Source organism: Lutra lutra, chromosome 4 (genome assembly GCF_902655055.1).
Source record: "Lutra lutra chromosome 4, mLutLut1.2, whole genome shotgun sequence".
NCBI classification, from domain to species: Eukaryota; Metazoa; Chordata; class Mammalia; order Carnivora; family Mustelidae; genus Lutra; species Lutra lutra.
In genome coordinates this window covers 151,596,274-151,624,102 of record NC_062281.1, presented here as the reverse complement: position 1 = coordinate 151,624,102, position 27,829 = coordinate 151,596,274, and the positions used below count along the sequence as shown (strand labels likewise).

The 27,829-nt window shown below is 41.1% G+C and overlaps 1 protein-coding gene across 1 annotated transcript in view; it reads left to right on the top strand.

Moving 5' to 3' along the window:
* Positions 1-12,501: 12,501 nt before the first annotated feature.
* The window catches only part of C8A (complement C8 alpha chain), a 64,596-nt gene continuing 49,268 nt past the window's right edge, over positions 12,502-27,829 (top strand). The window contains exon 1 of the mRNA XM_047728432.1: positions 12,502-12,688. Within this exon, the coding sequence (XP_047584388.1) occupies positions 12,612-12,688 (77 nt within the window). The 5' untranslated portion in view covers positions 12,502-12,611. The remainder of the gene's footprint in view (positions 12,689-27,829) is intronic.

Below are 27,829 nucleotides of genomic sequence, written 5' to 3'. Positions count from 1 at the left end.
CTGAGGAATTGTGCCATCTGTGACCACATAGCCACGGCATCTTGGGACAGACAGGGCTGGGTGTGTACTATGTGCAGCTCCATTGGCTATGGGTGGAATGATCTATTGCAAGGTCTAGATTTGAAAATAAAAATTTAAAAAAAAAAGGCAGGGGTACAAGAAAAGAGTACAGTTCTCCCCAGAGGCACAGCAGACTGGAAAGCATTTTCCCATGTGAGGACGTCAGGATAGCTGAATCAGAGCAGTACCCTGCCTCTGAAATCCTGGAGGTTGTCAGGGAAAGCGCAGGCAAACTTGACCTCATACTGCCGATGCCATCTCTCAAGATGGCCCTCCCCACCCCTGCCTGTATCCAAGATCCTTTGTTCAAGTGAGAGGGTGAGCTTGTGATGAGTCTCTGAATTCCACCTGTGCCATCTGGAGAGGGCTTCGGGGGGCGGCCAGGGGGGAGGTTTAAGATCTCCCTCCTCTGCCTCCCTAAGGAAGAAACTATTCCCCTTCAGTCCAGGGGAGAAGGGACAGAGCCCCTGCATGGTCTTGCTGCCAGACGCAGGCTGAATTATCTTGCAAGAGCAATTGGAGTCTACCTTGGCTGAAGTCAGTGAGGTTGTAAAATCACTTCCCCGAGGCACTCCAGCACCCAATTTGGAGATGAGTGGGGATTTACATGATTCAACAGAATGTTTCTTTCCAGTATCGGGGCTCAGTCAGTCGTGAAGGAGGAATTTGTGAGCAAAGCTTACGGGCTGTGGTTTGAGCTTTATTCTTGGCCGGAGGGGCTGCAGGAATGGAGGAACAAGGGCTAAATCTTCGAGGAGGTTAAAATAAATGAGGCTCAGGGGTGGGATGCATCTGTCTCATCACAACCCTACGGAGCTCTCTTTTTAGGGTCAGGAGGAATGCGTGAAGAAAAGCCTTCTCTCTGAGTCCTCAATATTAGGAATATGGGATGTCTTGAGTATCTATTTGGGGCAAGGTACTATGTTGAGTCATTTACCAATATGTCCTCATTCAATCCTTGCAACAACCCTATGAGGCTGATGGCGTTTGTGTCCTTATCTTACAGATGGGGAAACTGAGGATGAGGGAAGTTAAGTGATGAGCCCAGCCGGACAGTTGCTTAGCTGATCCCCTACCCTGGTGGGGGTGGGGTGGGGGGACGCTCCTTGGAATTGTGCCAGAATTCAAACCTGGATGCATTTACTATTCCCAAATAAGCATCATGCAGCCTAAAAACAGAATGGGTTGTACACTTGTTTTATACTTAGGTCCTCGAAGGTGATCAGGAGCTGGAGAGTGGTTTGTCTCTACCTCGCTGCCCCATGGTTCAGGGGACTGGAGAATTTATCCAGATTGAATTCTGATCCATGTTGAGCCACTCACTAGACACGGCGTCTCAAGCGAGTCTTGTATCCTTCCTGATCCTTGGTTTCTTCGTCTGTTTAAGTGCATTGCTCTAAGAATGCAAAGTGATTGTCAACGGTATGACCTTGGCATATAGTAGAGACTCCACAGATAATCAGGCTCATCTCTCTCCCAATTGTCCATTGCTGTGTATCTAAGCACCCCAAAACACAGTGGTGTAGAACTATAACAATCATTTATTTTGTTTATGAATCTGCAGTTTGGTCAGGGATCAGCCAAGACCCCCGTTCCATGCTGTGCCGGCCGGGTTGGCTCATCTGGGGACCTCTTCCCAGACAGCTCACTCCCAGCACTAGCAAAGCTGCCTGTCCACTCCCCTCCATGTGGGTCTCCCTACAGTGTGGCTTGGGTTTCCTCACTGTGTGGCAGCTAAGTTCAAGGGTAGGTGACCCAAAAGACAGGAAATGAAAACTGTCCATTCATTAAATCCTAGCCCTGTGGGGTGCCTGGGTGGCTCAGTGGGCACCTGGGTGGCTCAGATCATGATCTCGGGGTCCTGGGATCGAGTCCCACATTGGGCTCTCTGCTCAGCAGGGAGCCTGGCTCCCCCTCTCTCCCTCTGTCTGCCTCTCTGTCTGTTTGTAATATCTGTCTGTCAAATAAATAAATAAAATCTTTTTTTTTTTTAAAGATTCTATTTATCAGAGAAAGAGAGAGAGAGAGAGAGCACAGGAGAACACAAGCAGGCAGAGGCAGAGAGAAAAGCAGGCTCCCCACTGAGCAAGGAGCCCGATGCGGGACTCGATCCCAGGACCCTGGGATCATGACCTGAGCTGAAGGCAGCGGCTTAACCCACTGAGCCACCCAGGTGTCCCAATAAATAAAATCTTAAAATAGTCCATTGGTCAAGTGGTCCCAGAGTCCAGAATTAGTGGGAGGGGACAGAGACTCCTTCTACTCCTAAGGGAAGACTATCAACAAGTTGGAGTCAGGTTTAAAAACAGCCATGGCACAGTTTTGCCCACAGGCAGCAAATTACTTACATTTTTATGTAATTCTTTACTAATTTCACCCAGCACCTCCCAATATCCCCCAAGGTCTCACCCCATGATGGTGTTAGGTTTGGGCTCAGTGTTCAGGGCCTCGCCACCTAATCTGGCTGAGGTGTCATGAATCTCCTTGGATACAGTTCCTCACATACAGCTCCCTCTTGCTTAGAAGTCCTGTCAACTACAGACAAGTCATCTACTTCCACATATGACAGTGAGACAGACTCAAGCCATCAGCACAGCAGCGCTCAGTGGAAGCCAGGCTGCCAGTCAGAGCCTGCTGGCCACATCCTCATGCTGTGGACTGAGAACAGGTCTGATGAATGATGGCCTGGGCTCAAACACACTGATTGTAAGGGCAGCAGTGAATGTGTCACACCGTCACCCAAATCCTTAATTTCCTTTTCTTCAAGATAAGAATAATAATCTCTACTTCATAGGTGCTTGGTGAGATTTAAATGAGGTCTTATACTAGAAAATGCCCAGAAAGTTCCCTGGCATATTCTTCGTCACTAATAAAGGAGAGCTGAATTTGAAATCTGAGCTATGCCAATACTTTGGGCATAATGATGTTTATTTCACAGGGTGGCTGCAAGACTATATACAAGGACATATACAGTGGATGCAAAATATATACGAGGTACTTGTAAACTCTAAATTTTGTGAATGAAAGAATAATGTCTGTGTTTCTTTGGCTAACACCCATTGGCTTCTCCCCAAAGGCCCACCATCAGCAGGGTAGTGTCCCCTCTGCCTGGAAGCTGTGGTGGTCTTGTCTCCCAGGGAGAAGCTAAGTGAGGGGCTGTTAGTTAGACATTAACTAAAAGTCATTGGACTTTTCCTTTCTTTTTGTGCTTGCCTTTGCCCTGGGGTCACCAGATTTCATCTACATGGGATGCCACTCAAATCTTGCCTTCCAACTTTTTGGTGCTAAAAAAGATCTGTGGAGTAGATGCACAAGCCAGTCTCAACTGGGGACAAAAGGTCGGTGTAGCAGGAATAGCAACATGGCTTCTGCTTCTGGGAGACAATCATGAAGCAGAAGGAACAGGGGTTTAGAAAATGGCAGACCAGTTCAGATACTGACACTATGACTTCTTGACTGGGTGGTGTGAGAAAGCCCCTTCACCCACTGGATCAACCTTCTCTTCTAACAAATGGGAAAATTACCATTCCAGCGGAAGGGGTTGTGGGAAGGCATTGAGACAAGACATGCAAAGGGCTCCATTCAATGTCCAATGTAGAGGCAGAGCCAAACATATGTTGCTGTATTATTACTGGAAGAACATGGGATAATCATACCCACCTAATCGACGGGTATGAGACTGGATAAATGGCACACAGAGCACCTCTATAGAGCTAGGCTTGTAGAAAGTGCTCAGGACATGGTAGCTGCTACCGCTGCCATGAATCATTTGAATTTTAGCAGTAACAGTCTTGATCACACTTGAATAAATTCCTAATATTCCTTGAAAGTTTCTATAAGACAAGGTTTAAATTATGTATAGAGTCAAACATCCTTTGAAAGATTTCTCTTGCAAAAGTGAGGTATATGAGCAACAGACTGATACAAAACAAGGAAATAAAATGGAAACAAAAAGGGAGCCATATATTGAGATGAAGGACCATAATTTTAGATATGGTCTAGAGGAAAGAGCATACACTGGCATTGCCCTCTTAAAGGCAACACTGATTTTTAAAGGGAGAGAATTTCTAAGTGGAGCAGAATTACTGAACACTTGGGATGAAGGGTATAAACCAGATAGAGAGTTTTACCTATTTTCCTGTCACTGCCTTTGGCTAAGCTGTTTAGATAGAGTTTCTTACATCTTATTGGTGGATTCGTAGCTTTTCGGTCAGTTTCAGCAATTAGGGTAGACTCAATCTAGTATTTTAACTTCCTGGTCCCAACCACACCACTCCATGGCTCTTAACCTTGCTTGCATGGGCTGCTCTGGTTACCGAAGGCCAAGGGCAATCTCTCTCAAAATTTCTCTTATGTTGTCTTCCATACTAGGGTGGTCCTGGGCGGACACCTTCGATGCTGCAGCTCAGTTGACAGCAGACTGCGGGATATGACGCTGTATTGATTAGCTGTTGTTACATAATGCTGCATAACAGCCATCCCAAACTCGGCAGTTTTCTGAGGTCAGCTACGGAGCTCTGCTTCAAGCTGTGACAGCGAGAGTGAGAGTGAGAGTGAGAGAGAGTGGATCTGATGGAATAATTCTGTTTCAAGTTGAAGGTCTCTAGACTGGCTGAGTTTTTCAGTTCATGGGTCTCTTTCCCTCTGGGACTAAAGGGTCATCCAGAGCATATTCTTGTCATGATATGACAACAGGTGTAAAACCAATCTCCAAGTGTTATGCCCTCATGCAACCATGTCCAAAAGTAGGAAGGGACACAAGGCATACCTTTTTCTTTGGATCAAGGGAGACAGTCTTCCTCAGAAGTTACCCAACAGATTTGCAGCTCATCCACATCTCATCTGCCAGAACTGGATCCCACATCCACCTCCAAATGTATCCCGGAAAAGGGAAGGAGATTACCATGATGGGCTTAGGAAAATGCTGATTGAGTGAATGGATTCTTACAGAGATGAGTAATCCTCCTTTACATTCCAACATCACTTTTAGGAACAAGCAAAAAGTATACCCAGGTTTAGGGAAACCATTTAAAAATGAAGGGCTCAGGGGAAGAGGAGAAAGAGGGATTCATCTTCATTTTCGCTGCTGACCCAGCTGCTCAAACACAGTTGTGGAACTTCAGAAATACAGAGGGTTAATATGCTCAGAGTTTGAAGGGTACACCAAACATCCCTAGCACGGGGCTCTCGTTTCATTTTCCAAAAAATAAAGGCAGTCCCAGTAAGGAACTTAATAATAATTATGGTAATATACTATAATTAGGTAATAATCAGATTTAGCTATCCCTAATACTTCAGGAGTACAAACTAAGTGCCAGGCACCTTTCTAACTGCTGTATGTATTTAAGCTCATTCCTAAGTGTAGCTCATGAAGATCCATGTGACAAACTGATCTCTATGAACCTTACTTCCAGATCCACACAGCCTTGTGCGGTCCCCTCCCACACTGATCTGGGCTTGGCCATGTGACTTGCTTTGCCAATGAGATGTTAGCAAGTGTGATGGAAGCAGAAGCATTCTCTCTGGGAAGTCAATGGATAGGCTGGGAAGAAGCCTGGGCTAGACTACCGTGTGAGGAGATGGCATTGCATGCATTCCAGCCCCAGCTGAGCTCTCGGCTGAATGCAGCCCCATCCATAAGTTACCTCCTGCAGAATCCTGAGAAATAATAAACCCATGGTGTTTCTAGCCACTGAGTTTTGTGGTGGTTTGTTACACAGCAATAGAAATGGAAATGCCAGTGGAACAAATGCATACAGATTCTGCAGGCAATTTACATGAAGGACTTGCTTTTCCTTTCTTACTGTTGTGATCACCCAGAAAAACCCAGGGGATGACAGTAAGTCTCATAGAGGTGGTGTCTTCATTTAACAAGTATTTATGGAGCGCTTGCTCTGTTCCCAACAGTGCTGCTGGTCCTGGGATATCGCAGCAAGTACAGCCCCTGCCTTCATGATGCTTATGGTTCATGACATGAACTCATCCTCCTTGATGCCCTGTGAAAATATTAGTGATGATCCCCCAATTGTTTCATTTGTGGTAATGAACTACAACATATCTGTCCCCTATTTAAAGCCGATTCTAATCTGCTTATAATTTGAGAAACAGGGAGCCTCAGCAGGCTAAATGTCAGAGCAACTTGGCCTCCAACCTTCTCTCCCTCCCATCTTCTTTTTCTGGTCTCAGCCTCCTCATCTGTGGAGTGGGTATAAGAATTCTCTTCTAAAGCCACCATCAAGATTACAGGAAGAGCAAATGCTCATAAACAGTAGCACTCATTTTTCTGCTCCCATGGGGGAAAACCTGCATCTGATTTCAGGGCAATCTTCATCAGAAGGCAGTTCAGGGGGGCATTGGTTCTGTCCCCCTGGCCCCATCCTCTAGGACTCCGATGCTGATGAGAATTTGGAACCTGGCCCTCCCGTTTGCTCTGTACCTACCCCGACTCCCTGCCCCTTGGCGCTGGAAAGCTGAGCCGGCCATCCTTGACACTGACCCCTTGCCTGCAGAGCTTTACCAAAAGCTCTCATGTACATTATCTCAATTACACTTTCCAGCAGGCCTGTGAGGCGGGTGTTCTCAGCCTCATTTTACAGTTGAGATACCTGAGGCTCAGAGAGCTGAAGTGACTCTTGCAAGGTTACAAAGGAAATTCGTGGCTGAGCTTCCTTTGAAACACAGGTGCCCATCTCCTGCCTTAGGCTCTTGAAGTTCTTTGAGCTACTGGCTGCCCCCGTGCCCCACGCTGCGTCACAGAGATGCTCGCGAAGCGTTCTCGAGAAAGGGAGGCACACGCGATTCTTTTCTTGCAGCGGTGTATGTCGGAGGCATTAACATTCACCCAGGAGCTGCAGAAATCCACTCAGCTGGAACCGAGACTGGCAAGAAGGGGACTGACCACATTTGTTTACAGTGGGCTAATCCGGCTCCGTCTCTCGCTCCGCACAGCCCGGCTTTCCGAGCGGGAGAAAGTCTAATTACAGACTGACAGCCCGGAGTGTCTCCTGGGAAGACAAGTCCTGAATAAAAGTATTAAGAGAGGCTTGACTGGTTTGGATATAGCTATCTGTTTTTTCCCTAGTGCTGCAGCTCTAGAGGGAGCGGCTTAGATGGAGCTCTCCGTGCACACGATTTCAGCCTGCAGGGGGCAGTGGAGAAGAGCCGGCCCGCAGGTGTGGACACCGAGGGCCAGAGAAGTCAAGTGACCGTACCAAGGTCATGCGGAGTGATCCTGGTGAGGCCAGCACACGGATCCGAGGCCTGACAGGGGAGCTTCTGGATTCCCACTGTTCCCTTTTGTCCTCCAGCGTGTCCCCTCGCGTGTCTGGTGCACAGAGTTCCAGTGTCTGGGAGTCGTCTCCAAGCTGGGTTCTCTGTTTCCTCTCCATCCTGCCCCAGAGTGGGCCCCCCAGAGTGCCAAGTACAGGCGGATCATGGGGCTCTGCTGCCTCAGTCTGTTCAGCAGCTCCTCCACATCCTCAGCAATGGAATGATCTGAAATCATCTCGGCCAAAAAAAAAAAAAAAGCAAGCAAGCAACCTGGTCTTTGTCCTTTTGCTCACCAGATGGCTGACGGTGTCCCTTTTGCATCTTCGTGGTTTTGCTCATGCTGTTTCCTTCCTTCCTCTGTCTGCAGACACTTCTTCCTGCCCACCTGCCTCCTTCAAAGCCTAAACCGCAGGAAGCAGCTATTTCTGGATGTTCCCCGCGTGGTCCCTGTTGATCTCCATGGTACTCAGTCTGGGGCATGCACTGTGACGGGGGTGCCGGGCTGCATTCTCTTCATCTCCGGGCGTTTAGTGCCCTTCCCTGTACCTAACCCCAACCCCCAGTGGAGCCAATGTAATACCCGATTGCTTAGAATGTGCAGCTGCTTTGTTACGTGATGGTGAACGAGATGGGCTTGGTCAGCCCCCCAGCACTTATATTCTGATGGACCAGTCCACTTGGTCACTGGTGGTCTGAGGCTGAGAGGTCACAATATCTTTACAAAGCATCAGTTAAGCAGTAAATACCTGTCTAGATAGCATAAAGATGCCTAAAATATATAGGAAAATGGCACACCTGAATGTCTACTGCGTCTGTCTCTCAGTGACCCTCCCTCCATTACCAATTTCTCAGATGGCACCATGAGTACCAGCTGAGAACAGGCTCCTGAATGTCCCCGGGAGGGTGTTTATGGAGCACAGGCCGTGACAGAAAGGGCAGGAAGTAAGGAGATTACAAAGAGAAACGGCATCCATAATGAATATTTGTTAGGTATGATGTGTGTGCAATATATATATCTATATCTGTTATGCTTGTATATATGAAACCATCAAGCCCATTATACAGGAGGGGTAATTAAGGCAGAATGTCCAAAGTGGCACAGTTGATCAATGGTGGCACTTGGATTTCAATCCAGGTATGCTGTACTTGAAAGCTGTAGTTTTCCTACTGGGCTTCGTAAAACCCAAGTATGGAATATCTAGTAGTGCCAGCCCTGGGGTACAAGTCATTTAAAACCAGCCCCTGTCCTCCTGAAGCTCCCAGTGCACTGGGGGAACAGAAATTATCTTGATCCCTCAGTGGGATGCTGGCAGGAATGGAGCGTTGAATTGTCTCTAATATCTGTGTACACACGGCAGTCCCTCACTGCCTGCTCCTGGAGCACGTGGGGTTGGCCTGCTGTGGAAAGCTAGCTCCGTTCCCAGACTCGTACATCTGCTGCACATGGACTCTGGACCAGCACAGCCCTGTCTCCAGGCGTTCACAGAAATCCCAGGTGGGGGGTGCCTGGGTGGCTCAGTGGGTTATGCCTCTGCCTTGGGCTCAGGTCAAGATCTCAGGGTCTTGGGATAGAGCCCTGCATTGGCCTCTCTGCTCAGCAGGGAGCCTGCTTTCCCCCTTCTCTCTGCCTGCCTCTCTGCCTACTTGTGATCTCTCTCTGTCAAATAAACAAATAAAATCTTTGGGGGAAAAAAAAAAAAAAAGAAAAGAAATCCCAGGTGGGAGCTGTGGCCAGGGTTCAGGGGGAATGGAGGTGAGGTACGGCTCACACCGTGCTTGGGGGGGAAAGGCATCTCAGAGAAGAAAGCGGATCCAACCATGGAGCCTGGGGAACTGGCTCAGGTGTAAAATGGACACTCTTGAATTTCCCAAAGGACCACCCAGATTTGGTGTGAGCTGCTTCCAACCTGAGAAATGGTCTTACATTTCTATGCTAATGAGCCGGACGCTGGCTCCTTCTCATCCCACCCCTTAAATGCAAATGCAGAGCTTGGACATGAACTGGGAAGCAGGAGGCACGCATTAGCCCACCCCTTATAAAGCCTCTGCTTGAGATCAATTACTTAAACCAGCCCCACTTCATTTCCAGCTGAAAACCCACACTGTCTGCTGGCTGCATCCCCCGCCTGGCCTGATGAAAGGATCAGGAGGGAAAACAGACATCACAGACATTGGGTCTCACCAAGGATGGAGAGAGGAGGTCGGGGAAGGAAAGCCAGTGGACTGGGGCTGCTCACCCATCATCTGCAGACATTGTGCCTGATGTCATGTTGAATATTTTGTAGGTTTCTCCAGCGAAAGGGCAGAAGATCATCACACACACACACACACACACACACACACACACACACACACGGAGTCATAGAGGCATGACACGATCCCATTTGATTTAGCTTCTCTCTTGCTTCTCTTCTGTGATTATCCCTCCATTCGCTCTGGGTTGCTTTCTTCATCCCTGGGAAATGATACTCATTCTCAGAGCTAAGGCATTAATGGACAGAGAACAGGACCTACAGCTGGAAGACCCAAGCCCTGTCCTGATATGCCACATGGTAGTTGTGTGACCACACCCAAAAATGGTCTCAGGTTTTGAAGTTGGAAAGATTATCAATCCATGACTCTGAGATTAACCAGCTGTGTGACAGCATCAATATCCTCATTTTCAAAATAGCACCATGACTATGGGCCTTGGAAGATCACTGTGAAGATTAAATAGATTGAAAAAGATTATTGAAAAACCATGTAAAGTGGCAGGTACAGAGCTTCATACTCTATCTACCTTGTTTCCATTTTCCCTCTTAATCACTATCTCTCTGTCAGGATTCTCTTGAGGATAATATTTATCTCACAAGATTATTTTGAAGATTAAATGAGAAAATACACCTGAAAGTATTGTGAATAATAAACTCTCTTTAGTTGATTCACAGATTCACTCAATCAAATACTATTTCTTATTAAAGATTCAGTGTTAAGTGATATGGGTGATTACAGAGAAGGATCAGACACAGGATTTACCCTAGAGAAACTTTCATTACTGAGATGTACCCCATGCTCCTAGAAAAACATAGTATGAGTCAAAACCGGAAAATGCTGGTATATATTTGCAAGGTTCAAAGATAACATGGAGTTACCTTCCAGATGGGATCATCAGCCAAGGATCCGTGGTGGGCATGCTATTTGGGAAGACACTTGGCAGAAGGGTACAAGAGGATGGATAAAGGTAGTCCAGGTAAGGATCGAGCATGGACGAAGTCACAGTAATGAGACAGTGTGAGGAAGGTCAGGAGAATCTAGCCGAGAATGTCAGGAATAATTTGAGGGTGATGGTTGATGAAGGTTGCAAGGATGGCTTTGGACCCATGTGTGGAGGAATTTGGACTTGTAATTTGATAGACGATGGGAGAGCCACTGAAGTTTTCCGAGCAGGAGATTTAGGTTGTCAGGAGCTGTCTTCTTGATGAGTCCAGTGGTAATGCACAGGCAGGTCTAGTCTGAGGAGAAAAACAGAGGCCCACTAGGAGTCTGTTGTGATAGTTTCAGGAAGACCCCAGGCCATGAAATGGATCCAAGGGTAAGAATGAAAGAAGGAAGCTTTGGAGGAAAAACATTGCAGAGGAAATATGACAGAATTTAAGGGACCATGTTGAGGGGGTGCAGAGTGAGAGAGGTGAGTAGTGGTTAAGGAAGAGCCCTGAAGGCCACTAAAGTCTTGGGTGAAGAGAAAAGCCATCAGGGAAATCTCAAGAAGGAGCTGGTCTGGGAAGAAAGATGATGTTATCTACATGTAAAAAGAAGAAAATGAATTCCCCAGAATCCCAGGCATCAGGGGAAAGCAGACCAGCTTTTTTGCGGGGTGGTGTTCCCCAACTTTGACACTATTGACATTTGGGGCCAGATAATCCCTTGTTGGGCCTGGGGGTGGGGTGCTGTCCCATGCTTTGTAAGATGTTTAGCACCCACTATGTGTGGGGAGCACAATCTCCAAAGTTGTGACAACCATAAATGTTTCTGGATGTTACCAAAGGTCCTCTCAAGGGCAAAATCACTCCTCATTGACACCACTGTTACAGACTCTTAGTGGGCCTCTGATTTTCTCCTCACATCACTCAAAAATTCCTTCGCACATGCGAGAAAGACACAGAAATCAAGGATGTCAGGGTTTTTTTTTAGGACCCATAACAGTCTCCACTTCTGTCAAATGCTTGCCTAAATGTCTGAAAAGATAGAGGCAAAACCAACTGAGTGCCTTATTAAAATCTCCACAACTAAATATTTCTAAATATTTCTTAAGTTATTCATTAAAATTTTTCATAACTTTATTTGAGATGAATAATGATACTACCAGGTCATCCTGCTAATGAGAGAATTTAAATATTCCCAAAGAGATCAAGACGGCTGTACATCCTTTGGGCAAGCTACTTAACTTCTCTGAACTATCATTTCTTCAACTGCAAAATGAAATTAATCATTCCTCTATCATGGACTTGTGAGGGCTCAGTAAAATAAGACATATGACAGGCCTGCCACATGTTCAGTTATTCCTGTCTCTCCATCTCTACTTATTTAATTAATTTATGAATATGTCTGGAAGAGTAAGAGAATGTATGTAGGTATGAGATCATTGGTGCAGCTGTGTAGCTGTCACTGTAATTCTAAAGAACGTTTCTGGAGATGTCTATGGAAGACATCTGGTCCCCTCAAGACACAAATATGCTGGGTCTTCATATCTAATATCTGGATGAAAAGCAGAAAGCCCATTAATTTACAACAGTTCTCAGGCTCCCAATGTTTGACAACACATTGTAGAACCTTTATGTAACTATTAGCATTTTCTACATTTGGGCAGCCGTTTATGACCAAGCTGATACACCAGTGTTAGCCTTGTTTCAGTCTTAAAAAGCAAATCGATCTGATTGTAGTAGTTCCAAGAGCCACTCAGAAAGACCGAGTGAATTCCGCGACTCTCTCTTAATTTGGCTTTGCCTCATTCTGAAAATAAGATCTCTTTGCTAGACTGGTATTGGTTGCAAATCCTCCTTTCCTCAACCATATGGATATTATTTTTCAAAAGGTCTGAAGGACAGTGGCCTTTGGTGTCTGAGATTTTAGGGTGTTTGGCTAATCAATACCTTAGTCACTAATTAACCACATCTCAATGAGAATTGAGCGAGTTCTTTTGGTTCCAAACATTACATTGATCTTATCAGTCCCAGTCTGAAGACATCTTTGACTCCAGCTCTCTGAATAATTTTATTCATTCTAAGTAACATAGGGTGGATGAGATGTTTGCTGCTGCTTTCTTCATCTTGTCTTTGATGACTTGTCAGCCTGGGGTAACCATTCAGGAGAAGGTGAACCGGTGAGTTGGTCATAATTCTGCAAGATTTGTACCTAGGGATCACCGAGTGGGGCGCTAAGACCCTTTCATGTTTGCAACAGGTGATTTTAGGATGGAATGTGATGTCTTTCATATTATTACCAATCCAGTGAAGGAGTGCAGGGCAGTGAAAACAGCATGTCCTTGGAGTCCGATGGACCTAGATACAAATCACTCAGTCTAATCTAATCTGAGATCTAATACTCGATAGTTGGGCAATCTGGAGGGCACCAATTAATCTCTTTGAGCTTCAGGTTCCCTAGCTGGAAATGAGAAAAATAATGTCTCATCTGTAAGAGCTGATGAATATGAAATAAGGTCCCAGATATAAAGTATACTCGGTTTAATAAATAATAATTCTCTTGAGTAATGTCAGACAGCTAACCTCTACTCATCTGTTTGTGAATCTTGAAAATTCCCATCTCATAGTGTTTGAGGGGAGATACAATTAGGTAATGTTAATAACATCATCTTGCGAAAGGCGAGAGACTATAGAGATGCTGGGTCATTTCATTCTTAAAATGAGTTTACCTTTTGCTGTAGGGTAATGAATGGAAGTGATATTTTCAGAGGTACATTGCAATTTTGCTCATTTCATTTCCTTGAATTGTCCTTGAATTGGCTTCAGGTTTTTACATCTTAACATCAAATATGTTATGGTGCTTAAATAGCCCCTTATTTTAGCTTTGGGGTAGTTTGAAAGCAGTCCTTGTCTCCCAAACACTGAAGATTTTAAGTTGAGCTATTTTATTCAAGATCTTGTTGAGTGATTTAATTTTGAATCATTATTGCTTTTAAATGCTAGAGCAAGAGAGATTTCCTTTACATAACAGATCAGGAGGGGGAAAGGCATTTTTTACAAGCAGTTCATTTGCGACTTGTATTTAAAGCAAATACACTTTTGAAAAATCAGAAAATTCACCTCTAATAATTACAAGATAAAGGCAAGAGAACAGTGGTAAAGGAAATCTCTGCTGAGATACTCTTAATTATAAAACTTATCATTGTAATCCTTTTTGAAAATGAACAAAGCTTCTTGATGTTTGATGAACTTATCAAAGAAGACAGACCAGTGAAGAGGCAAATTTGAAGTCAAGGCAAAAGAGAACCAATTAAATACTTCACAAAGTGCTGAAGTAGGAAATCATGAGGTCTTATGTGTCTAATGCCAGTTTATCTGACCCGGGCTTTGAAAATGGAACATTACATGGTGAAATGATTTTACTGGGTTAGAATTATGGCCCTGGCATTGACTGTTGGTGTGATCTCAGGCAAGTTACGTAAGTGTTCTGAGCTGTAAAATGGAAGGAAATTCAGAGAAACAAATGGATGAAAGTAACTAAGACAATGCCTTTGCAAGCATTCAGTGGAAACTACTGCCAGCGGTGTTGTGTGATTGTTATTGTCATATTTTGGTCTTTCCATTCTCTCAGATGGTTGACAAAAATTAGATAGAACAAATGTATCATGTGCCAGTTGGCATTGATCAGCAAGTTTGGTCAGTGTTTTCAAACATTTACAAAACTTAAGTGTCACACTTTTTGCCCCAAATAAAATCTTATATGAAACCTACAGTGAGAAAAACAGATGATATACATTTATGTTTTCAGCGGTACACTTAAATTAAATATTTTTTTAATTTTTAAAATTTTTAGTACATTTTTATTTTTATGAGCTCTTCTTTACCATTTGCTTATTATCAACCCCTAATAGAGATATGGGATTGAGAAAAACATTTAAAAATAATGGTGATGAAGGATACCTGGGTGGCTCAGTTAGTTAAGTGTCCACCTTTAGCTCACGTCATGATCCCAGGGTCCTGGGATTGAGTCCCGCCTGGGTTCCTTGCTCAGTGGGAGCCTGCTTCTTCTTCCCCGTCTGCCTGCTGCTCCCCGACTTGTGCACTCTCTCTCTCTCTCTCTCTGGCAAATAAATAAGTAAATAAATCTTTAAGAAAATAAAATAAAATTGTGATGATGGAAACCAGTTGTAATATCCAGTCTCAAGTATCAATAGATCTCCATTACATCTTTTATATAAATAATACATTTTAGCATGTGTGTTGCCTTAAAAAGTTTAAACAACTTAAGGAGGACAGGTATTGCATGGAGCACTGGATGTTATATGTAAACAATGAATCTTGGAACACTCCATCAAAAACTAGTGATATACTGTATGGTGACTAACACAACATAATAAAAAATAATAATAATTTCAAAAATTCCAAATATTAAATGATAATGTTGGGCAAGAAATAATCTAATTCTAAAAAAATGTAATATATGCATGATCATGTTATTTGTAAAATAAATGTAAACTTATGTATAAAATGATTGCATGAAAATTAAAGAAAATTGGGGCGCCTGGGTGGTTCAGTGGGTTAAGCCTTTGCCTTCAGCTCATGTCATAATCTCAGGGTCCTGGAATCGAGCCCCGCATCGGGCTCTCTGCTCAGCAGGGAGTCTGCTTCCCCACCCCTCTGCTGCCTGCCTCTCTGCCTGCTTGTGATCTCTCTCTCTCTGTCAAATAAATTTAAAAAATCTTAAAAAAAAAAAGAAAGCCACATTCTTAAATAAAATAGTGTGCATCAGATAAAAAAGTTTAAACAATTTTCAGTCCTTCTAATTTCTTGAGATTGTTCTATGATAAAGAATATATGATCTCTTAGTGAATATATTGTGTGCACTCAAAAGCGTGTATTTCTGTGTTGTTGGGTGTAGTGCTAAGTCATTAAATCAAGATGGCTGTTCATATTGCTCAAGTTTTCATCTCCTTGTTCTATTTATTACTGAGGGAGGGATGTTGCAGTCTCCAGCTATCTCTGTGGATTTGTCTACTTCTCCTTTCAGTTCCTGAAAGCAAAAAGAAGCAGTTTATGCTTCACATGTTTTCAAACCCTGTTTTTCTATTTATCTACCTACCTATGATCTATCTATATTTAGAATAATTATGTCTTCTTGATGACTTGCCTCCTTATCATTATGAAAGGCTCTCAAATCCATATCCAATTGGTTTTGTTCTACAGTCTATTATTAGTATAACTATTCTTGCTTTCTTATGATTATTGTTTGCATGGTGAGTTTTTTCTACTATTTTATTTTGACTTATCTGACTCTTCATACTTTAAGGTTCATACTTTCATGCTTCATGTAGATAGCCCATAGATGAATTTTGCTTCAGTATCTAGTCTAACAATCACTGTCTTTTAATCACAGTATTTATACCATTTATATAAATTGTAATTACTGATAACTCTGCATTTGCTTATCACATTTTTATTTGCTTTCTATGTGTCCCATTTGTTCTTTAATTCTGGTTTTTACCTTTTAGATTTAATATTTTTTCTAGTTCCCAATTATTTACTCACTATTCTGCTTTCTTGTTGCTGTTGTTATTGTTCTTAGATTTGCAACATATATCCCTAATATATCACAGCCTACTTTCAAATAATATGAATCAGCTGCTGATATTTTTATTCTCACTGAGGAACTTCCTTTGACATTTCTTGCAATGCAGAATGACTTTTGTTGATGAATTCTCCATTTTCAGTGGCCTAAAGATGTCTTTATTTTGCCTTTATCACATCACTTTAAATATGTCATTCCATTATCTTCGGTTTGCATAGTCTCTGAGGAAAAATATGCTTTCCTCTTTGTGTAATATGTCATTTTTTAAAAATTGACTGCTTTTACAATTTTCTCTCTATTACTGATTTCCAGCAATTTGATTATGATGCACCTTGGTATGGTTCTATAGGTTTATAGTTCTCAGCAAATTTGTAAAAAAGTTTTGCCATTATTAACTTAAATATGTTCTCTGCCCCATAATCTCTTTTCTTTCTGATAGTACAGTCATAGATAGGTTAGACTGCTTGATATCCCACAGCCCACTGAGGCTGTACTCTTGTTGTTGTTGGCAGTCTGTTTATCTTTTTGTTCCATTTTGGATAGCTTCTGTCACTGTTTCTTCAAGTTTGCTAATCTTTTCTTCCACAGTATTTAATCTGTTGTTAAGCCATTCAATGAGTTTTTTCATTTCTGTGTAATGATTTTCAGCTTTAAAAGTTTCCTTGGTATTCTTTTGTGTCTTCCACTTATCATCATGTTCATGAGTCTCCTTCCATATGTGGATATATGTGCAGTAACTCTTCTAATGTTCTTGTCTGCTGCTTCCATCATTTCTATATCACAGACCTTTGGAATTAGGATTCACACAGACAACATCTGGTTTAATCCATCCACTTGTGTGGCAAGGAGAAAACTTGAGCCCCAGAGAGAGAGAGAAGGAGCATATTACATAACAACCAGACCTCTCTGCCAGGCATTTTAAGAATACTGGCCAATTAAGCCTCATCATGTCCCCCTAAGATTTAAGTATTATCCCCTGATTGAGGACCAGAGCCAGAGAGGAAAGAAAGCAGTCTTACAGGTTCTAAATCCCTTGGCCACCTAGTGGAACAGTCAGCTCTTCTAATTGCCAGATGGCTATTATCTCCACCATTCCTGCTACTCTCACCCACCAGAAAAAAAGACAAAAAAAGTCTTCATTTTGATAAGTAATGCAAATATAACATTTTCAACCAAAAATTTCCATTGATGGAGAATGAACAAAATTCCTTTAGAAGGACTGATGCAAACATGAGTAAGAATCTCAAACATGGAGGATGACCTCTGTTTTATTAAATAGGACACAGAGGTCATGGACTCTGAGAAGTTTAAATCATGATCCTTCTCTGTTTTATTTATTTCACAGGCATCAGAGTGTGTTTACCAAAATACCCTGGGCTAAGGCCATGTGACTATTTTCAAAGGTTGTCCAGATAACTGGAAATCAGTATGTATTCAAGCTATGTGCATTTTTAAATACTTTGAACAGTCAGAGTAGTGGGTGTGACTCAGAAGTGAGCCATGTGAATGTGGACACTTTTGTTCAGGTTAACTAATCGTTAACTATACTTCAAGTGGCATCGGGTGTGAGATTTGGAGGGAGATCAACCTGGGTTTATGTCTTGGCTTCACCACTTAGTGGCTCTAGAATTTGGGCAAGTTAAACTAAGACTCCAGTTTCCCATCTATAAAACAGAGATACATATTTCACTGAGTGCTTCTCAGGAGTTAGGAGAATTCATACTAAGTACTTAGCACAAAAATGGCACATGGTAAGCTTTTAAATATTATTTTTATTACTCTCTTTCCATTTTGTCAGAAATCCTTCATAGTGTATCTTAGAATGCTAATACAGTGCATATGTTTAGTGTCCAACAACCTTCATTTAAATCCTTACTTTGTCATTTTACTACCTATATACCTTTAAGCAAGTTTATTTCATCTCCCTATGACTCTGTCTTACTTACCTATCAAATGGGTGTAATAGTTCCCACCCCACAGTGTTATTATATTATTTAAATGAAATAATATAAAAGTGAATGAGGAACTATATTTATACCCAACATTTGTTCCGAGTTCCTACCATATGCAAAGTACTACATTTAGCACTGGCCTGCAAACAATATAGTTGTGACCTCTGTCTTGTTATAGGTGCAGTGTGGGGATGGAGATAAAGTATGAGAAGCTCTATGTATATGGCATGATGTTAACATAGGGCAGGCAGGTCAAAGAAAGCTACCTAGAGGAAGAGAGGCTTAACTGAACTGGGAAGTTTCAGCCAGATGAATGAGGTGTGATTATTCCATGCAGAGGAAACAGCATTATGAACACACCGCAGGAAAACCTGGCATGTGCCTAGAACCAGAAGTTCTGTGTGGAATTCTGTATGTACCCAGCACAGAGAAGATACTTTTCATTTGTTCATTTCATCCATCCATTCATTTGTTTGTCCATTTATTCATTCAGTACACACTCCAGGTATGCTAGGTGCTAGACAGATAATGTTCCTACCCTAATGGAATTTACAGTGTAGTGATGGAGTCGATAAACATGTAAACAAAACTTTACAGTAAAAAACTATGATAAGTACTATGAAGGAAACTAATAAGGCCTTTTGATAGAGGGTATTATAGTAATGTAAGGACAGGGTGGCTGGTAGGTTTTCTCTAGAGGTGGGATTTAAGCTGAGGGATGTAGGACAGTAAGGAGAAGCGATGTGAAGAATAAGGGAGAACGGAGAGATCAGCCTCGGTGAAGACCTTCCAGTGGTAAATGGCCCATCATGCTCCTGGCCCTGAAGGATGGGAACAGCATGAGAGTAGGGGATTGTGCCCTGAAAGGATGTCCAAAATGTGCACAGAGACCAGATCACAGGGGACCTTGGGACCATGATGAAGAATATTTGTACTAAAAACCAACCAACAGCCAGCCAAAAAATACTAGAGGGCCTTACAATGGGGGGCAGGGATTATCTGATTTCTAATTAAAAAAAAAAAAATCATCCTGGTGGCTGTGCAGAGAAGGAATAGGAGGAAGCTGCAGTGGGAGGTCCCACAGGAGGCCATAGCAGTGATCTGGGTGAGAGATAATGGTACCTTAAATTAGAGTTGTAGCAGTAGAGGGAGACAGAAGGGAAGATATTTGACATACATCTTGAAAGTAAAATGACAGAAATTTCCAAAGGATTGGATATAGAGGTTAGGGGAAGGAGGTAGTTAAAAACCATGGCCAGGTATCTGGCTTAAGCAACTGTGTGTTTCGGTGGTTCCACTTTTGGATGTGGATAAAACAGAGAGAGAAACTGGTTAGAAGAAAATTAAGAGTTAAGGGGCACCTGGGTGACTCAGTGGGTTAAGCCTCTGCCTTTGGCTCAGGTCATGATCTCAGGGTCCTGGGATTGAGCCCCACATTGGGCTCTCTGCTCAGCAGAGAGCCTACTTCCTCCTCTCTCTCTGCCTGCTTCTCTGCCTACTTGTGATCTCTCTCTCTGTCAAATAAATAAATAAAATCTTAAAAAAAAAGAAGAAGAAAATAAAGAGTTGATATTTGGAGCCATTGAAAGTTTGCCATGCCTCAGAGGCACTGACTTGGTGGAGATCTAACATGCGGCCGTTGGATAAAGAAAACAGAATTTCAACAGAGTGGTCTAGGTTGAAGATCTAAAGTGAGGAGGCATTAGCATAAAGTCATGGGAAGCCCAGGAAATGGTCTCAACTTCCTAAGAGTGAGAGAAGCAGAAAGAAAAAAGAAAGGCAGTACTGTACCCTGAGGCCTTCTAGTTCGTAGAGAACTCAAAAAGAACTGGCCACAGAGGTCAGGAGGGAGGCAGGAAGTGTGGTGCTGAAGTTGTCTAAGACAGGCCAATATCAAGAAGGGAACAATGGCTAACAGAGGAAAGTAAGACCAAGTCAGAAAACTTTCCACCGGATTTAGCAATATGGAGGTCACCAGGGACTCAGCCAAATTTCAAAGTCAACTTAAAATACCTCAGTTTCATGATGTAATTTCCATGTAATAACTGAATGGATCTGCTTCAAGATGTTATAATTAGTGACAATCAGTCTTAAATATAAGCTGAGCCAACTTAATAGGATGATCCCCTGGCAATAATCAGGGTTAGGCCTTCTAACCTTTTAGACAATTAATTATTATGTGATCTCAATTGCTGAGGTAGCCACTTTGCAGGGTCAGGCATTTGACTCAGAGATGGCATGTTCAACTCCAGGTTTTAGGCCCTTTGCCTTCTGTGCCACCCTCTTTAAAAAGTCAAATGGGTAGGATGTCACTAGTTCACAGCCCTATACAGTGTAGGCATTCAATACCATTTTGATACAGATGGAGAGTTTTGATGAGCATGTATGGGGTTGAGAAGGTTAGAGAGAAGGAACTGACATGTACATCAGGCTTGTGCTTGGGGCTTTATATTCATGATCTTAGCCCATATTCAAAACAGTCTCACAAGTTATTAGTATCCTATTTTCACTTATAAGGAAATCAAAGTTCAGTAGGTAGCAGAAACTGGATTGTAATACATGCTTGGTGGAATCCAAACCACTTTGTGTTAGATCAGTATGCCCTTAATTGCATTACACAATCTTACAGATGTTACATGAAACAAGAAATGATGTATTCAAAAATTGGGGGAATGCTGGATTGTGCAAATTAGAATACAGAACTTCTCAGGGCCTCTAATATGTTGCATTTTATATTTCTAAGAGTAGCATGTTGTATGCAATTTATCCAAATTTGACCATGTAAATTTTCTTCTCTTCCTTCCCAACCCCAGGTTGAACACTCCCCAGAGACCACTTTGAGAAATCCTGCCATAGTACTATATTGACTTGTGGTGATTCTATAGATTAAAACAAAACAAAACAAAACAAAAAAACCTAAAAGCCAGTTAGGTAAAGAAACTTGCTCATTGTAGCATAACAAAGTAGATGTAAACTAAAAATTATAATAAAAAAACTCCTGACTCTCAGTGTTATTGCATGAGTAGATTCTCAGCAGTGAGGAGATGCTTTTCTTGTGTTTTTTTTTTTTTTATTTTTTGGTGATGCTTTAAAACTATTTGCTGAGCTTTACTAGATCACAGATTTATCCATGGTTTCCTAAAAAAAAAAAATGATATAATTCTTCTGGAAAGCCATTTGGCCATAGTGTCATAAGCCTTAAAATCACCTGTATCCTTCAACCCAACCATCCCATTCTACAGGAAGTATCTTCAGGAAGGAACTTAGAATATGGAAACACTGGGTGGTCAATAATCTAATTTTTTGCTGTTAGACAAGTGGAACCATGTGTAGCCATCATAAATACTTTACATTTCTGCTATGGTATTAAGTGGAAAATCAGGATGTAAAATGTAATACTCAGTATGACCTCAATTATATTATGAAAATGGAGCGGAAGGAAATATAACAAAATATTAATCGTGGGAAGGTTGGAGGCATTTTTTTTCTTTTATGTTCTCTCTAAAGAGAATGTATTACTTTTATAATAAGCAAAAAATAAACTCCATTTAAAGATTCATTGGAATGATACGAGAAAATGCTGGACATATTGATATTGGCTAAAAGGTTGGAGCCCTATAATGACTTAATGAATGGTCCTTGCGTACTTTCTGTACTCCTGCTTCAGTGATAGCATTACTATGTGTGCTTCTGTCTAGACATCATGTCACAAAGCTTTTAAAAACTACAGCAACACAGCCCGGCTCTGTCTAGGCTTCTGCTTCCACCCATTAATACTGTTTCCTTCCACTTTGACATCATAATGCAGTCTCTGTGGGCTTACACTGACATTATCTTGACAATTCCATAGTGAGATGCAAAACTAATCCTGGAGTCATTTTCTGTTCCCAAACCTTCACCATGTATCTTCTACCCTTCTTTTGATTATTAGAACCCTGTCTTTTTCCATGTCCCTATACTTCAAACTTTTATTCTTAGGACGGTCTATCAGAAAAATGACACATAGACAGAATCTTGAGCCATTTGAATGTCTAGTTATCAGAATTAATTAATTAGCTTCTAACCCTAGATTAGGTTCAAGTAAGTCTCTAAACAATGTCACTCTATTTCCTGTAAATTGGTCTCATTCTTTCCCTTCTTTTCTTTCTTTCCTTCCTTCCTCTCCCTCTCTCCCCCTTCCCTCCTCTCTTCCCTTTTTGTCCCTCACCCTCCCTGCTCTTCTCCTTTCATTCTTTTTTATTTTCCCTTTCCTAAATATTCACTGAACACTTTCGTTGGGTCTGGCACCCTGATAGGGACAGTAAACAAATATACAGAGAGTATCTGCCTTCATAGAGCTCACAATCTGGTGAAGACAGAAATTAGACAAATATTACAAGGGTGATAATTAAATGTTGAGAAGATGTGCAGAGACTGGTCAAACCAGATGAGGGGAGGAAAAATATTTCCCTAGGGAAATGAACTTTAGGATGACATTGATAGATACTTAGGAGTTAACCAGATAAAGAGGGAGAGTTGGATTTGTTCAGGATTGGGTTTTAGAGGTAGGCATGATTAAAGGAGCAGTAGAGTCCAGAAATTTAGGACATAATTATGATTTGAAAATGATAGCTCATAGACTCAAAACTAGTTGCAAAGGGAAATGAAAATAGGAGGGGATATTATTGATAGAAAGCTTAGGTGTCACAAGGGTAAAAGTCTCAAAGAAGTTCAAATGAAAGTGAACTGGGAATCCTTGAACATATAATACAGAAGGAGAATAACCCCCAAATAACCATTCACAGATGACTCATGGACTAGTGATTTGGAGAAGAAGCTGTTTTAGCAAGTGAGAAGGATCAGGATTGACCATAGAAGATAGTGGAGTGAGGAAAAAGGTCCCTGGAGGCAAGGAAAAGGAGTGACTGAGGGGCAAGTGTTGAATAACTCATTTATGGGGCTGACAGGGTTCCCAGGGGGATGGAAGGAATTGGAATAGAGAGGAAGTTTGTGAGCTGAGCACTGAAGCTTTTGGAGGGACAGGAGCACTGGTATGACATACCAACATCATTTTATAAATCAGCATTTCTTAAACAGTGGTCTGCAGATCCCAGGGAGTCCCCAGGATCTTTTCAGAGGGGCTCTGTGGGTTCACAATAATATCATAGTAACACTAAGACATTTGCCATTTCCACTGTGTTAATGCTTTCATCGATGGTGCAGAAGTTATGGCAGATAAAAACACTGTGGTCTTGGTACAAATCAAGGCAGTGATATCAAACTCACAGGAAAGAAGTTAAGTCTGACTTAAAAAAGTCCCTCTTGCAACAGTAAAAATCATGAATGTTAGTAAAGTTCAATCTCTGAGAAAAACGCCTCAATCTTAGAATACAAGTTATTTAAATATTCTGTGTGACAAAATGGGGAGAATGAACTTCTGTTGTACTGAAGTATGATGGTTGTCTTAAGAAAAAGCAATTAGCCATTTTTCCCCTTGAACATTGTTTTTTCTCAACAAAATAGCTGCCAACCTATTGTTATTCAGGCTGACTTATTTGGCAGACATTGTCTCAAAAATGAACAGGGAGCCCATCGCTTCAAGGAAACCAAATAATAGCATTTGTTACCAATGATAAAATTTTTGAGCTTTCAAACAAAAATTAAAATTTTGGAAAACATACCCACTGAGCTTGATGAGATCACTGGTGATATTAATAAATTTGACTAATTTATACTGGAGAGTGAAATGTGTTAACATTGTTAAGATATGCATAGTGAACCATTGTTTTCCAAATTTCCAATGCCTGGTGTTACAAAAATCATGTAGGAGTGCCAGATCCATTCAAAATACACATAGACCGGTGGACTTTAATGTAAGAGGGTGCAAAAAAATTCATTGACATGATTTCAGATTCCATATTGTAACTAACATTTTAAAAATTACCACTTGTCAAAATTGTGGTGTAGTATCAAAGAAGAATACCCACAGTGATCTGAAAAGAATGTTAAAATTCCCCTCAACTGTGTAACATTTTCAACTATATACATCTAAGAGGTTGATTTTCTTCAAAGACCTCAACAAAAGCAACATAAAGCAACATATTGAAGAAGCAGAAATGAGACTCCAATTGCATTCTACTAACTCAAACATTAAATACAGTTGCAAACATGAAGACTAATGACATACTTTTCACTAATTATTTTTCAAGGAAATCTGTTTTCAAATAAAATTATGGCATATACTTGTAACATGTAATGGATTTGGTATTAAAATAAAAATAGATACATATTGCTAAGTATGTATCTATCTATAGATCAATAAATACATATTGCTAAAATTCCTGTTCTGATTTTGACTGTTGTGAGTATCAGTAGATGCAGCCCACTTAAACAAAGGCTCTTTGGAATCCTCCTTGATATATTAGAGTGTACAAGAGTCCTGGGACCCAAGTTTGAAAACCAGTGTTAAAGATGAACATTGCTTTCCCCATGGCTCCTTGTCTTGGGTTTCAACCTGGGTGTCATCATTCATCATGACTAGTGACTCATGGAATAAATAGTATGAGATGTGAAGCACCCTTTTTCCTATGCTAGGGTGATAATCATGCCATTCGTCACAACAAAGGCTGCCTGGCTTTCCGAAATTATGGTAATACTGGAGGTAACAGACAGTCTTCCTACAATATTTGCTCAGTGGGCTGACCATGCTCTAACACTGCAGTCGCAGCAATGATGTTGTGGGAAGAAGCTCAGGCTTGGAGCTAGGCAAGCTTGTGGCTTGTCCACCTCACTCTGTGTGACCTGGACAAGCTCTTTAACCTCTGAGGAGGCAGCATGGGGTAACAGGAAGAACATGGCCTTGGAGAAAGACCAGTTTCTACCTTCTACCTGCACTACCCTGGGCAAGGCTCTCACTCTCTCAATTCTGTTGGCTGGTCTGTGAAATGAAGAAACAGCAGCATGATGAGGAAATGAACATGGGCTCTGCCATCAAACCAACTAGGTCAAATTCTGCCTTTGTCACCCTTGGGCTGTGACTTCTGGGACTACTTAGCTCTTAGGAATCTCAGCTTTCTTATATATAAATGGGGCTAATGATATTTGCCTCCTAGGATCATTATAGAGAATTAAATGATGAGGTAATTCATGGAACATCCTAACATGTAATAACAAAAGCCAACCTTTAACAAATACTTCATAAGTATTTTAACATATTGTCAATAATTCCATCAGGTAATGTTGTTTTTAGCATAGTTAAAAATTTCCCATAAATGGGAAAGCTGTAGCTAAGAGATGTTAAGTAACCAGATTTCCAAGTCAGCAGGTGGCAAGATTCAAAGTTAGTCCTCTCACCCCAAACCCCATGTTCTTAACCACTGGGATTTCTGCTACTCTGAGTCTTCAAAAACAATTGTTAGTTCTCCTGATTCTTTGAAAAGATAAACAAAATTGGTAAATTTTTGGCTGGACTCATCAAGAAAAAGAACCAAAATAGATAAAATCCAAAGTGAAAGAAGAGAACTGACACCACAGAAATACAAAGGATTATAAAAGACTACTACAAAAAATTATATGACAACAAATTGAGCAACCTAGCAGAAATAGGTAAATTCCTAGAAATTGACAATCTTCCAAAACTAAATCGGGAACAAACAAAATCTGAACAGACTGATTATTACTAACAAAATGGAACCAGTAATCAGAAAATTCCAATAAACAGAAGTCCAGGACCAGACAGATTAACAGATGAATCCCACCAAACTATTAAAGAAGAGTTAATACTTATTCTCCTCAAACTAGTTCAAAAAATAGAAGAGGAAGGAAAGCTTCCAAATACATTCTACAAGGCCAGCCTTACTCTGATACCAAAAAACTAAGGCAACACATAAGAAAAGTACATCCCATCTCTGATGAAAACAGATGCAAAAATCCTCAACAAAATATTAGCAAACCACATCCACCAACACATTAAAAGGATCATTCACCATGATCTAGTGGGATTTATTCCAAGGACGTAAGAATGGTTCAATATTCACAAATCAATCAACATGATATGCCACATTAATAAAATGAAAGATAAAAATGGTCATCTCAATAGAGGCAGAAAAAGAATTTGACAAAATTTGACATCTATTAATGATAAAAACTCTCAAAAAGTAGGTTTAGAGGGAACACACCTCAACATACTAAAGGTCATATATGGCAAGCCCACAGCTAACATACTCACTGGTGAAAATGGAGAGCTTTTTCTCTAAGACCAGGAACAAGACAAGGATGTCCACTATCACCCCTTTTATTCAACGTAGTCCTGAAAAGTTCTGGTCACAGCAATCTGATGAGAAAGAAATAAAATATATCCAAATTGGTAAGAAAGAAGTAAAACTGTCACTATTTTCAGATGACATGATAGTATACATAGAACTACCGGAAATCTATTAAAATTAAAAGAGATAATTAAAAGAGATAATTTACCCACCAGCATCATACCTGCATAGAGTATTGTCAAATTGTTAAACGTATTGTTAAAATGTCCATACTATCCAGAGCAACCTACAGACTTAATGCAATCCCTGCCAAAATACAAAAGATAATTTTTCACAGAACCAGAACAAATAATCCTAAAATTTCTATGGAACCACAAAAGACCCCAAATAGCCCAACCAATCCTGAACAAGAATAACAAAACTGGAGATATCATAATCGCAGATGTCAGGATATACTAAAAACTACAGTAATCAAAACGGTATGGTACTGGCACAAAAATGGACACTTACATCAACAGAACAGAATAGAAAACCCAAAAATAAACCCAGGCCTTTATGGTCAATTATCCACAACAAAGGAGACAAGAATATACAATGGAAAAAAGATAGTCTCTTCAGTGAATAGTGCTAGGAAAGCTGGATAGCTACAGGCAAAAGAATAAAACTGGACCACTTTCTTAGACCATACACAAAAATAAACTCAAATGGGTGAAAGACCTAAATGCCAGACCTGAAACCATAAAATTCCTAGAAGAAAAAATAGGCAGCAGTCTCTTTGACATCATCTGTAGAAACATTTTTCTAGATATGTCTCTTTTGGCAAGAGAAACAAAAGCAAAATGAAACTACTGGGACCACACCAAAATAAAAAGTGTTTGCACAGTGAAGGAAACCATCAAGAAAACAAAAAGCCAATCTACTGAATGGGAGAAGATATTTGTAAATGATATATTAGATAAAGGTTAATATCCAACACCAATTCAACATCAAAAAACTAAATAATCCAATTAAAAAGGGACAGAAGATATGAATAGACTTTTTTTTTCCAAAGAAGACATACAGGCACATGAAAAGGTGCTCAACATCACTAATCAACAGGGAAATGCAAATCAAAACCATGATGAGATATCACCTCTCAGCTGTCAAAATGACTAAAATAAAAAACACAAGAAACAACAGGTGTCAGTGAGGATGTGGAGAAAAAGGAACCCTTCTGCACTGTTGGTGGGAATGCAAGCTGGTGTGGCCACTGTGGAAAACAGTCTCGAGGTTTCTCAAAAAATTAAAAACAGAATTACCATATGATCCTGTAATTACACTACTGAGTATTTACCTAAAGAATATGAAAACAGTAATTTGAAAAGATACAGGCACCCTTGTTTTTATTGCAGCATTATTGACAACAGCCTAGCTATGGAAGCAACTCAAGTGTCCATCAATAGATAAATGGATAATGATGTCATGTGTATATATTGGAATATTACTTGGCCATAAAAAAGAATAAAATCTTGCATTTGCAAC